At 52.5% G+C, this 13,531-nt stretch overlaps 1 protein-coding gene across 2 annotated transcripts in view; it reads right to left on the reverse strand.

Moving 5' to 3' along the window:
- Nucleotides 1-12,366, reverse strand: part of KIRREL1 (kirre like nephrin family adhesion molecule 1) — a 103,596-nt gene extending 91,230 nt beyond the window's left edge. For both annotated transcript variants that reach the window (XM_081225532.1, XM_081225531.1), the window contains exon 1: nucleotides 12,061-12,366. In XM_081225532.1, the coding sequence (XP_081081658.1) occupies nucleotides 12,061-12,112 (52 nt within the window). In that variant the 5' untranslated portion in view covers nucleotides 12,113-12,366. The remainder of the gene's footprint in view (nucleotides 1-12,060) is intronic.
- Between the last annotated feature and the right edge of the window lie 1,165 nt (nucleotides 12,367-13,531).

Here is a 13,531-nt window from a genome sequence, read left to right on the forward strand (position 1 = left end):
GTCAGGCATGGAGGAGTTTCTACCAACATACTGGCTAGTTGCTTTTCAACTTTGCAGCTGGCAGCTGTTGGCCTGAGTGAAGACTTGGTGGGGTGGAGTAAGGGCGGCTGGGAGCTTGGGAGGTGGCAAGAAGGAGGCTGGTCAGGTCAGGCTTGGAGCCGAAGATGGACACGCTGGCACCCACTGCCCCCTCTTCTGTCCCACAACCTGCTTCCCTAAAACAAACATATCGACACTCCTGAATCAACGATCCATCTGGGCTCTGTTACACGACTAAGCTGGCTGAAAAGCGAATTCAGGTAAACGAATTCTATTTTCTCTTGCTTCCCATTAGAATGTTGAAGATCTATTTCCCTAGAAGAACACATCCGCTAACACTTCAGAGTGTGGTCCAAGAAGCAGCAGCATCGGCGTCCCCTGGGAGCTTGGTGCCAATGCATAAACTCCACCTGAGGACTTCCCTGGTGGTGCAGTGGTTAAGAATCCACCTGCCGGGCTTCCCTGGTGGCGCAGTGGTTGAGAGTCTGCCTGCCGATGCAGGGGACATGGGTTCGTGCCCCGGTCCGGGAAGATCCCACATGCCGCAGAGCGGCTGGGCCCGTGAGCCATGGCCGCTGAGCCTGCGCGTCCGGAGCCTGTGCTCCGCAACGGGAGAGGCCACAACAGTGAGAGGCCCACATACAGCCAAAAAAAAAAAAAAGAATCCACCTGCCAGTGCAGGGGACGTGGGTTCAAGCCCTGGTCCGTGAAGATCCCACATGCCGCGGAGAAACTAAGCCCATGTGCAACAACTACTGAGCCTGCGCTCTAGAGCCCGTGAGCCACAACTACTGAGCCCGCATGCCACAACTACTGAAGCCCGCGCGTGCCTAGCGCCTGTGCTCCGCAGCAAGAGAAGCCACCGCAATGAGAAGCCCACGCACTGCAACAAAGAGCAGCCCCCACTCCCCGAATGTAGAGAAAGCCAGTGAGCAGCAACAGAGACCCAACGCAGCCAAAAATAAGATAAATAAATAAATAAGTTTTAAAAAATAAATAAATAAAATTTCAAAAAAATTTTAAAAAAACTCCACCTGACCCCAGATCTTCTGCATCAGAATCTGCACTTTTTAACTAGATCCCCAGGTGCTTCATAAGCTTGTTAAAGTTTGAGAATCATTGTTCTAACACAGTGAGTTGAAATCTTGTGGCACAACAAACCTTCTGGTCATGCTTACTGTGCATTGCCAGATGCTTTCCCAGGGCTTCAAGTAAGAGGTAAGTGGCTGTGGTTGCTACCACTCCATTTAACACTGAGGTGGCTCACGAAGATGAAGAGACCACTGAATCTTCAAAGCCAGGACTCAGACCTAACTCTAAAGCAGGGTGCTTTCCATTAGGCTTTGCTGCCATCTCAAAAGTCCCACTGCACTGCATTCCAGAAACCATAAATTCAGGGATTACCAACAACACTGGCACAGTTCACAGAGACCTACCTGTCTTTTCACCATTATTTGTTCTTCACTCATCTTACTGTCTGCTTTCCTCAGATCTGCCTTGGACTATGAGCTATAAAAAGCCGGCACTGTGCAATATGATTTACTGAATACCAGCTGTGTTCCAAATCCCATTTCTTAACATAGATTCCTTCATTCAGTCCTCATAGCAACCCTCTGAGGTAGGTATTACTGTCTCCATTTTATAGATGAGAAAACTGAGGCTCTAGTGAAATGACTTGGTCTTGGTCACACGGGCGGCAGCCCCTCTGGGCAAGTCTGGCTTTCCCATAGGCCCTCTGGTAAGGAGGTCCCAGGGCACTTGAGGGGTTATCCAACTCCAAAGGTGTGTTGAAAGAGACTAGTCTTATGACATGACCCTGGTATGAAACCAAAGGCAACATGCACAAACCAAACCCCTTATATACAGGCTTTACAGGCTCCCCTCTCAATTTTCTGCACAAATGGAGAGCAGCAGCAGTGCAGATAATCCAGAAGTCATTTTAACTTAGCTTTGCAATGCATTAGATTTTTTTTTTTTTTTTGCCAAGTCAGATTTTCCTTTCTAATTATATTTGGCTCAAACGGACATTAAAATGAATTTGTATTCTCACTTCACCCACGGCCTGGTAAGGAAAGAATTCCCAGATGTGTGCAGGGTGATAGGCACATTAGTCTAGGATCAGACATCATCCAGGCAGTAGCTGACTTGGGGGTGGAGGCTGGAGGGTTGATAGCACTGGTAGCAGGAGTTATGTGTGTGGGAGAGGTGGGCAAAGAGGCAGCGGGCTGCAGGGGCCTCTGGGAGTCCCCCCATCCCATCTCACAGTGAGGGCAAGCTAGTAGATTTCCAGGGAGGGAGGGACTGAGGCATAGAGCAGCATGTCAGTTGCTCAGGGTTTGGGATTAAAACCCAGGAGTCCAGTGGATGACTAGGGAATCAAGATGAAGCAAACCCCAACTTCTCTCTGGGGCTTCACCCTGCCAGCCTGCCTTCTCCCCTTCTCCCTTGTCTCTCTCTCTCTCTCTCTCTCTGCCCCCATCTGCCCATCTCAGCTTCCTTCCTTTTCATAACCTCCCAGTTAAGAGAGTCGAATGGTAAGAGCAGTTAAAAGCACCTCATGGCTTGACAATGCTGGGTAATGGAGCGAGCAGGGCCCCAGGCTGTTCCTGGGAGAATTCAGGAAGGAGGGGGAAAAAAAAAAAAAAAACGAAAAGAAAAGAGAAGAAAAAAAACTCAGCTAAGCTGATTACAAGGACAAAGTTAATTTAGAAATCAGCTCAATTGGGTGGGAGCTGGGGTGGGGAAGAGGGAACTGGACACAAGAGGTTGGAGATTTGGGGAAAGGGCGCTTTACATAAACTGCTTTTGTTCCTGGAAATCATAATCCTTGGGAGGGACCTTGCTCACTCCTTCGGATTCCTCAGCTCCTTCCATCCGGAGCAGGGGGCACAATCAGGGATTGTCCAGAGCCGGGATATCTTGAGTGGCGCTGCATTCCAGAGGCTCCAGCGCAGCCCCAGAGCCTCACATCTGTGGCTGTGCCCTCCCCCTGCCAGGCTGCCTCCTCCACTCCCCCCTCTCCGACAGCTAGACTTCAGCATTTTTCACATACCTCTCTCCCAACGTTTATCTTATAGTATTGTCAATATGTGTTTATACATCCTTCTCCCACACCCGCCCCAGAGTGCCTCAAGGACAGGGACCAAAATCTCACTTACCTTTGTACCTCCGGTGCCTAGTTGAGGGCCCGGCCCAGCCCAGCCATTAAAAGCGCACTGGCTTAGTTGGACACAGGCACTCACCACCCTAGCAGGAATCTTCTTCAAAGGTTTCCATTTGAAAAACCAGAGCTGGCTTCCTTGCAGAGGTTTTAAGACTCTCTAGGCTCAACCCCCAAGTGCACACACATCTCTGGCCACTGACCAGAGGAAACGGCCCAGGACTGACCCTGCAGGGACTAAATCCGGATTGGCCCTCTGATGGAACCAGGTGGTTCCCCTAGACTCTGGGCAGTGCAGACCCAGCCTAAGTTCCCAGGGAACATGTGACAAAGAGCCTAGGTATCCACCAAGCTGCAGGGCTCTCCACTGAACTCTGTCTCTGGGCATCTTTATCATACACCTGAGGATTCACAGAGAAAAAAACATCTTATCATTCCAAAGCCTCCCCAACTCGGGTCACAGATCTGAGACTTCCCAAGGCAGAACTGATTTTCTCTAAGGTTTTCTGCTCACTTCTGCCTGGTCAAACTCTGATCATCTGCCCATTTCACCTTTTTTTTTTTTTTCTTCCAATTGAATGGGCTGCAGATCTCTATAGCAGCGGAAGGGGAGTTTAAGAGGAGAGGAGGGTTTGGTGAGGAATGAGGTAGGGATCACACAGGTTTTTAACACTTCCTGTGCTTCAAAAACGGAAATCCCTGGCTCCCCACTTCTTACAGGACAGTCTCTGGCCTGGCTTTTCAAGGCCTTCTTGGGTCAGGCCCCAGTCTACTGTTCTGGATCACCTCCATTATTTTGCCCTGACCCAAATCCTCAGCTGCCACCAGCCTCAATGGACCCTGCACATTCCGGTAGCCACACCTTGACTCGGGAAGTTCAGTCGGTCTGGTAATGCTCTCCCTCTTCCTGCCACAGCCACATCCTGTCCATCCTTAGACCCACTTCCTCCATGGAGCCTTTCCTGGCCTCTTTAGCACACAGCAAACTCCCCAGCTCTGACTGTGCACACTGCTATCCTGACACCAACTACACCCAGCCTAGCATTACCTGGAATCTGTGCATATGTATGCGCATCTTAGCTTCTTGGAGGGAAGGGACCATACAATTTTGTGAGGTTTTTTTTTTTATTCCTCATAATGCCTACCAGTATGTTTTATATATAGAAATATACATTTGCTGATTTGAAAAAAAATGAATATCCCCATTTTATGGAAGAGTAAACTGAGACCTACAGAAGCTAAGTAATTTTTGCACCTAAATCACAAAGTGAGACCCTTAAAGGCAAGGAGAGTATTTTATTCTTTTTGCAGCACTGGTGCCTGGCACATAGTTTAAGTACACAACACATTTCTGTGGGATGAAGGGACTGAGTCCTTACTCTCTTCCCACACATCTTCCAGTGAGGATGGACCCCTCATTTTGCTTCAGAAGGAAATAAGGGGCAGAGAAGAAAAGCATCAAAGGGCCAGTCTGGAAGAGGAATGTATGATTCCTAATCTTGCCTGGAGTGGGGCAGCCTCCAGGGACTACCTTCCAGGCACAGAGCACTCAGGTCCCTGCTGTCCCTTCCCTACCTCAAAACCCAGTCCCCGTGGCCTTCTGGAAGATTCTCCCGTCACCTTCCCAGAGCCAGACCTCCAGAGGAATGAAGCAGCAGCAGCATCTCCTGGGAAACTAATGGAATTTGCTAGGGAGTACTAGAGAGTTCCACCCTGGATTTAAGACCCTTAATCCTGAGGAGGCCGGCTGGTTACAAGGCCCATTTATTTCAATATGATCCCAATTTTGTTAAATGGACTCAAGGAGGGCAGAGAGGAATGAGGCTTCAGCTCCCAGAGGCTACAGAGGTTAATAAAAGTTGCTGGAGAAATTAAATGTGGAGGGGGAGAAACTGGGAGTTTGGAGAGAGCTGATGGGGGGTGTGGGAGAGTGGGATGGCAAAAGAAAAATGTGATCTTTGGCAATGTCTGGGAGCTAGAACAGCTTTCATCCTGGGAGCTCAAAGAACTCTATCAGGTTGCATCGTCTGTGAATCAGTAGTGGGAAAGTGTAAGAGCTGGGGTTGCAGGATGGAGAGAGACCAGAGTCACAGAATGAGGAACCCAAGCGTTCTAACTTTCTTAACCTTGTAGTGTGTATATCTTCAGAGCACGTGAGACAAGACAAAAAGTAGTGCCTTTAAAGACTCTTCAAAGGATGGCTGCCATAGCTGGAAGGGGAATGGTACACAGAAACATGGCAGTGTTGCTCTGGTGAACGGAAGGACCAGGGGAAAGCCAGAGATATCTGTCCATAGGTATATGGGGATAAGAAATGGCTGCGTGTGCGAGTGCACAGGAGGCCACGTGGGAACCTATGCGCGTGCATGTGGGCACACACACTGTGCAGTGAGACTTGCATGCAGCAGCAATGTGGAAGAGGTGGATATGCCCATCTTCAGGGGCTTCCTTCTGGGAATCATTCCGGCCCCCCCACTCCAACTTCCCTGCTTGGGATCTAGTCCTGGCTCTGTCCCTTCTTAGGTGTTTCACGTTGGCCGAGCTGCTTAACATCTTTGAGTCTCTCTTTGTCCACCCACAAAATGGGGATAATGACTCCTGCATTTAATAGATTATCGTTGGTATTAAATGAGTTACTAATGCACATGAAACACAAAGCACGTCCTCCACAAAAGTGAACGGCCTTCTCTCTCACTTGGAATGAACTCATTCTGTTTCCTGACTCCTGAGACAGCCTCTCCTTGATGCTGCATTTCAGCATCGAGGACCAAGGACATGGCAGCCTCTTTCTCCTCCACTGCTGACCACTGCCTCCTCCACCCCCTACACCAGCCCTTTCCAGGTCAAAGCATCCTCCAGGACATGGCCAAGTAAAGTGGTCTGGAGGCCTTGAAAAGAAACCAGGCAGGAGGTGGTAGGTCGGGAAGGAGCACAGCTTTCTCAGCCCTGGACGCATGGAGAGGAAATTTCCCTACCCTTAGCTGGAAACAGTCCCCCAAAATTGGGGTGACGGAGGAATTTGCCCCCATCCCTTCCCTCCAGCCCAACCTCCCCCTTAGCAAGTCATTTCAACTCTCTAGGACTGTTTTCTCACCTGTTAAATGGAGAAGTAATAACTCCACTGTCTGTATCACAGGACGATCACAATATCTCTATTAAATGAGATTGTACATGTGGAAAAGTTGCTAAAATTGGAAAGTACTACGGAAGTACAAAGTTAAAAAGACTCTACAGGTGGGAAGAAAGGGGGCTTTACTCACCTCCTTCTCCTGACAGATGAGGAGTTCCCATCCCCACTGGATAAAACAGATGACCATCAGAGCAAGGCAGCAAGATGGATATGCGCTAGGTATGATGGGCTGAGCCCTGGGGGAGAAGGCTGAGCAAGGCGCCAGGAGGAGCCTGTCCATCACCGTGGGGAAGAGGAGAAGGAAGAAGGCCTCTTCTCCCCTCCACAGCTGCCTCAACTGAAAGGAGCCACTGGCACAGGTGGCTCTGACATGGAGGCAGCCTGGCTTTGTAGTAAGACAAAGAGTTTAAATCTGGGATCTAATACCCCAGGGATGGCCTTAAGCAAGTTAATTAAACTCAGCTTTTGTCTCCTCATCTATAAAATAGGCGTAATGCTATCTTCACAAGGTCTTTGTTAAGAGGAATAAAGAATGATGAATGTGAAGAGCACACAGTAGGGATTCAAGAAGAAGTAATTTTGATGCTTTGGTAGGGAGTCCACCTCCTACAGTCACTCTGCCCCACTCTAGGGCAGGCAGGGCTTCCCAAAGCAGATGGGAACACCAGATCCCAGCCTCTGTGTCTGCCAGGGACTGCGCTGAATTGGAAGCTGACTGTCCTGGTTTTCTCCCCAGGCCCCCACTCAGCACTCCACCTCTTGCCTTGCCACGATTCTCCAGGAGTCAGCCTTGCATGGTACGGGGGTAGTGCCCAAGTTTGTAGCTCATGGACCTGTAACGCTGTGTCTAATGTTAGAAACAAACACAGGTTGCAAACGTTTAGATTTGCCAAGTAAAGGGCTTTTGTAAAAAGTCATTTATGGGCACTGTCATACCATCAAAGAAAAACCATTCAACACCCAGAAATGTAGAAGGACAGAATCTCAGAATAAAGGATGATTTTAAACATTTGAGTGAGTTTCCATTTATGAGCACTCATTCCCTTTTCCTCTTAGTTCTCCTTTGGCTCTGGATCAGGAAAGACCCTGTCCTAGCCCAGCATCTGTCCCTGCTGTCGTGGGGGATCCCAGGCAAAGGGGAGGGGTGCAGGATTTGAGGTGGGTTGGTTCCCCCAGCTACCATCGAGAGATACCTAGCCTGCCTAAACCGCGAGTTCTCATCCATGAAATGGGGATAATTACAGAGCCAATCTCAGGGGGCTGTTGTACAGATGAAATTAGATAATGCACGTGAAGTAGTTAGCACAGGGGCTCAATAAATGATCCGTATTACGTCCAGACTCTGAAATGCTGCCACCTCGGGGCTAGTGCTCCTCATCTCTCACAAGAGCTCTAGCTCCTTCTCACTAGAATGCCGACCTCTTCCACTTGGTCCTCTCCTTCTCCAGAGCTTTCCTGAGGTCTCCAACCAGGGGAAGGCTGGTCAGCTTCCCCTTCTGGATCCTCTGCAACCCAGTTCTCTCCATGAGAGATACAAAGCAGAGGTACTGAAGCCCAGGACAAAAAATCTGGGCAACTGGAGCAAGAAAACAAAAAGAGAATCTTAAAGGAGAGCTGGAAAGAGAGCAAACAACTCGGCTTCATATGTCCAGCCACAAAGTCATAACAGAAGCACTTACTGAGCACACCTCTCTGTGCCAGACACTGTTCCATGCACCTTACACGGATTAACATATTTAACTGCCATCGACACCCTATGAAACGTTATTCCTAACCTTACTTTACAGATGAGCAAACTGAGGCACAGAGAAGGCACATACCTTGTTTAAGCCAACACAACTACCCAGTGGCCAAGAGGGAGGGGGTTTAGCCAGGGAGCTGGACGGGAGTCTGTGATTTAAGCACCCTTTAATACTGCCTTCTTCCAACATCGTAGCACTCTCATCAAATCAATCAATTGATCAGATATTTAAGGGCACTTACCAAGCGAGTGTGTAGCACTGTGTCAGAAACGGAAAGGATAAAAGAGAAATTAAGACTTGATCCCCGAGGATGTAAAGAGGGTCTGCAAGAGCTTCCATCAGAGCACTCGGTTCTCCAGTCAAGGGGGTGAGAGCAAGGGACAAGGCTGGGCTTCCTCATCCTCACCCCATCAGAGAACCAAAGGCAGAGCAAGACCACCAACCATGGAGCCAGCAGAAGGTGGGAGGGCCTAGATGCCTCCGCCTCCTGATCCAGGGTCTTCTGGGGTCCAGAGCTTAGCCAGACGTAATTCCAGGCACTAAATACTGGGTTCACACCCTCCCTTTGGGCCTGAGCCGAAGTCCAATCAAGAAGGTCAAGAAGGGCTTCCCTGGTGGCGCAATGGTTAAGAATCCGCCTGCCAACGCAGGGGACATGGGTTCGAGCCCTGGTACGGGAAGATGCCACGGAGCAACTAAGCCCATGCGCAACAACTACTGAGCCTGCGCACTGGAGCCCGCGAGCCACAACTGCTGAAGCCCACGCACCTAGAGCCCGTGCTCCGCAACAAGAGAAGCCACTGCAATGAGAAGACCGCGCACTGCAACAAAGAGCAGCCCCCGCTCGCCGCAACTAGAGAAAGCCCGCACGCAGCAACGAAGACCCAACGCAGCCAAAAATAAATAAATAAAATAAATACATTTATATATAAAACAAAAAAGGTCAAGGAGAGAGACCTGGTATCCTGATTTCTGCCATGTCGCCCCCTGCCTCTTCCCCAACCTCAAGATCCTGCTTTGGGCTAGAAGGGCGGGACATGGGGTGGGGGTGCACAGGGAGGAGAGAGTCCATTCCCAGCTACTCTTTTTTCCAGACTCTTGTTCTCTGGCAGGATGTAGCTGTACTCGGCAGCTGAATACTGGGAATTTAGGAGGACCTCTTCCCTTCACTCCTCACCGCCCTGCCAAGCAGTGGCAGGGATGCCCAGGGGACTCTGGGGGCTGGGGGGACATATTTTCCCCCTACCTTCACCTCCACCCTCCCCTGGGCAGCTCCCACCCTGGGCCAGCCTGTCATCCCACATTGCTCTGATGAGCTATAATCTTTCTTTTTCAATTTCTCCTCCCTGAGACTGGGGAGCGAGAAAGTCTCCCAGAAAATGAATAAATATTTCAATTGTCGGTGCAATCAGTCTGAGGAGCCAGCGCATGATGGAAACAGGGGGAAGGATAATGGTTTTCATTTAGATAAGATACAGAAAATTATTTAGTGAAAAATGAAGATTGATGAAGCCCATTGAAATTCTTTAAAACGTGATTTTTATTTCTCTGCCTAGGCTGAACGTCCCCTTCCCCTCTCCTCTCCACTCCCCTCAATTCAACTGCCTTCTCCTCCCACCTTCTCCCCACCCCCCCCTCAAACCCCTGGCAATCCCCCGCTTGGTTTCCCCTACCACTGGCCCAGTCCCTGCCTACAACTCTTTCTTTCTAAGGATGGAGGCTGAAGAGAGAGGTCCTGCCACCTCCCCCCACCCTGAAGAGCCCCAGATCCCCACTCCTTCCCGCCCTGCCTCCTCCCCAGTCCTTGCTCAGCTCCCTAGGAACACTCAGAAGTGACTTCCTCTCCCCTCCGTTCTATCCTCTCCCTTTTATTTCCCTTTGGTAACCCCTCCCCCCATCCCAAATACTTTTGCACACTTTCATCAGGTCTTGCTTTCACCCACGCTGGAGGATGGGCGATGGGAGCTCAGCTAACCCCTAACCCCTCCCCCCCTTTCCAAAGGGAGAAAGGCACACAACACACTTCTCTCGGACCGTTTCTGTCCCAATTCAATCCACATGCCTCTCCTGTTTGCTAACTGCAGCTTTTGTTCCTTGAAGCTCGTTTGTATCCACGTTGCTGACACATGAGGGCTGCGGGGAAAGGGGCAGACAGAAGCTTGCGCCCAACACATATCAGTACAGACCTAGCTGACCCCTCCCCCACCACCGTGGGCCCTCCCTCATCTCCCCCTTCTCTAGCAGCCCGGCTGAACAAAGTCAGAACTTAAGTCATCTTCCCAACTTTCTGCCAAGTGGCTGGCTTGGCCTGCCAACCCCAGGGCCAGGCCTCCTTTCCCCCAGCACCACTTCTCACACCACGGATGTGCGCCCTTCCCAAATCCTAAGTGGGGGGGGGGCAGGGGGGCATGGATGCCCTATGGGGAATGATGGATCGACAGATCCGCCCCCAGCAACTCAGCCAGGCTTTGGCTTTGGAGCCAGGGAGGTGCCTGGCCAGGATTGGAGGGGAGGGGTCCAGCATAACACCCCACCCCTAAACACACACGCACCGGGCCCGGAAGGGAACTGAGAGCAGGGCAATGCCTGAGGGTGCTCTGTCCAAGCTAACTTCCCCCTTCCCAGATTCCCTAACCCCCCCCCCCGCAAAAAAGGAGACCACCTCCTCCATTTTGTTGTCTGTACATCTCCGTTAAGTGTCTGCCTATATGAATATCTGTTCAAGTTCCTTTGTTTGCTGGAGGGTTGGTATCCCTGGAAGGGTTTCAGTGTGTGTGTGTGTGTGTGTGCGCGCGTGTTGTGTCCTTGTAAATGCCCGCCTCATACATGTACTGTGTCTGTGAGTTTTGTTATGTTTGGGTGCATGAACGTGCACGCATGTGCCGATACGGGGGAGGAATCTGTCTTCCTCAGATGTGTCAGTGTCTTTGTGTATATGTGTCTGTCTCCGTGTGGGGGATGCTCGCGGGTATGTCTGTCTCAGTAGGTGAATAGTCTGTCTCAGTGTCTAAGGCTGGGTTTTGGTGTTTGTATGTCAACAACTGTGTGTCAGCTCCATTTGCGGGGGGGGGGTAGCTTGCTCAGCAGGATTAAATCTTCCTTACAGTCCGACCCAGGAGACAAGAATCCACTCCCACAGACCCCAGTCGGGGCTGAAGTCTGGGCCCTTGGTTTCTTCAGTTCCCCCGCCGCCCCCCAGCCCAGCCTCAGGATACACTAACATCCTCATCTCTCTCTCAGCCTCTCCCTCATCTCCCAGCCTTTCCCCTGCCAGTCCCAAATAAGCCCGGACATCAACACTTTCCTGACTCCCCCCGTGGGTGTGAGCCCCGCCCGCAAGTGGCCCCTTCCATATCTAGCGGGCCCGAAGCTGCCTTTGGAACTCCACTCCCGACCCGGAGCCTCCGCGGGCAGGGGTTCGAATCCCCACCAGAGGCCCCGAGGCACCGCTCCCTTCCTTTGAAGGGGGCAGCCCCAGGCAGTCTGGAGCCGCCGCTCAGACTCAGCCCTCCCAGGGGCTGGGCTGGAAGGAGGACGGGGATTCCCTTAGCTGCATCTTCCGGAGCCTGGGCCCCCAGCTTTCCGCGCACCTCCCACCCCCGAATCTGAAATCCCACTCTCTTCCCAGCCTTCCCCCGGCCAGGACCCGGGCGTCCTGACTCCCGGCCTCGGAGGGTGGAGGTAGGTAGGGCTGCCAGAGGCTCCGGAAAAGACTTTGAGCGTTCGGATCCCTTTTTCACTCCGACCCCCGGCCCTCGCGGCCCCGATTCACCGGTCTCCCGCGCAGCCGGAGGAAACAACTTGGGCAAATCAACGGCAAACTCCTCCTCGCCAGCCCCCGTTACTCCGCGCCCCCTCCCCCAGGGCTCCGCGCCGGGACCCAGCCCCCGCCTCGTGGCGTCCGGACCCCGGGGGACCGGCCGCGGGTCGCCGAGCCCCCCAGTGTTCCCTGGGATGCCGGGGGTCGGGGTGGGCGGGGGGGCCCTTACCTTGGGAGAAAGTATCGGAGAGAGTGAGGATCCAAACGAGGAGGCTCAGCATGCTGTCCGCCCGCCGTCCGCCCGCCCGCGGCTGGGGCCCGGAGTTGGCGAGCGAGCGAGACGAGCGGGCTGGGGAGGAGGGGAGCCCGGGAGCCCGCCCCCCGCCCGCCCGCGCCCGCCCCTGCACACTCACACGCACACGCACACTCACTCACGCGCGCAAACTCACTTCCCTTCCCTCCGCTCCTCTTTATTTCTCTTTCCTCCCGGTCCCGTCGCTCGCTCGCTCGCTCGCTCTCTCTCACTCTCTCCCTTTCCCTCTTCTCCACCCCTCCTTCCTCCCCCCCTCCCCGCCCCCCGCCTTTTACTATTTCTCGCCTCAAGCTTTATCTCTCTGGGTCTCTTTTGATCTCTGCTCTCCCTTTCTCCCCACTTCTCTTCCTTCCCTCTGTCTCCCTCCTCAGTCCCTCCTCCTGACGTCTACTCTCCCTCCGACGGCGCCTCCCTCCACAGCCCTCCCCCTGCCCCCCCCACTGCGCGCGCACACGCGCGCGCGCACACACACACACACACTCACACACCCCTCGCTGGAACTGAGATGGACGGAGCGCCAAGAGAGAAAGCGGTGGAGGGCAAAGGGGGTGACTAACGTGACAGAAGGGGGCGCTGGAGCTGGGACGGCTGCACCCCTGCCCCCCGCACCTCCCTCTCATTTATATATACAGCCCTGGTCCCGGGCTACGGAACTAGGCAGTAGACTGGGGGGAGGCGGGGCATGGGCTGAGGACAAGCCTTTAGCCCAGGGGATGACTGGTGGGGAAGGGTGTGTGAGTGTTTGGGTGTATTTGGGTATGTGTAAGCGTGTGTGGGAGAGGAGGGGGTGGGCAGGTGGCTGTTCATGGAATCAAAAAGGATAAAATCCTTTTTTTTTTTTTCTTGTTAATTCTACACCCAGAATCTAACCCCTCCATCACCCAAAGTGGGAATTCTCAATTGATGAATGCTGGAGGTGAGGACGGATACACTTCTCTTCCCACCTACAAAACCCAAAGCTGAAGAATTCCAGCTGCTTCCTGGACTGGACTGAGGCCCCTGCCAGGGGGGCCTCACCCAGCACACAGTGACACCAGGCTGTGTTGGAGTCCTCAGCTGGTGGGGGAGAGGCGCAGTTGACTCCTTCCTTTGTTCATCTTGGGCATCTATCTACCCATCCAGGAAATAGTCAACTAGAGGGCTTCCAAAGGCCCAGGAGAGGGCAGCCACAGGAGGATCTCCAAGCACAGTGTTTCAGATCCTTTGAGGTTGAGGGGTCTGGGTACTGGGAGGGGAAGGAATTCCTGGAGATTGACGGGGTTCTCCTCTTTCTTAAAGAGCCCAGCTTGACAACCAGTCTCTCTCCCAGCCCCTAACCGGATGCTTCTGCTCACAGGATTGGGGGTGCCTCGACCTCTGGGTTCTAGGGAATGAGTTGAGGAGAAAT

This window comes from Mesoplodon bidens (assembly GCF_964165515.1).
Source record: "Mesoplodon bidens genome assembly, chromosome: 2".
In the NCBI taxonomy this organism is placed as follows: Eukaryota; Metazoa; Chordata; class Mammalia; order Artiodactyla; family Ziphiidae; genus Mesoplodon; species Mesoplodon bidens.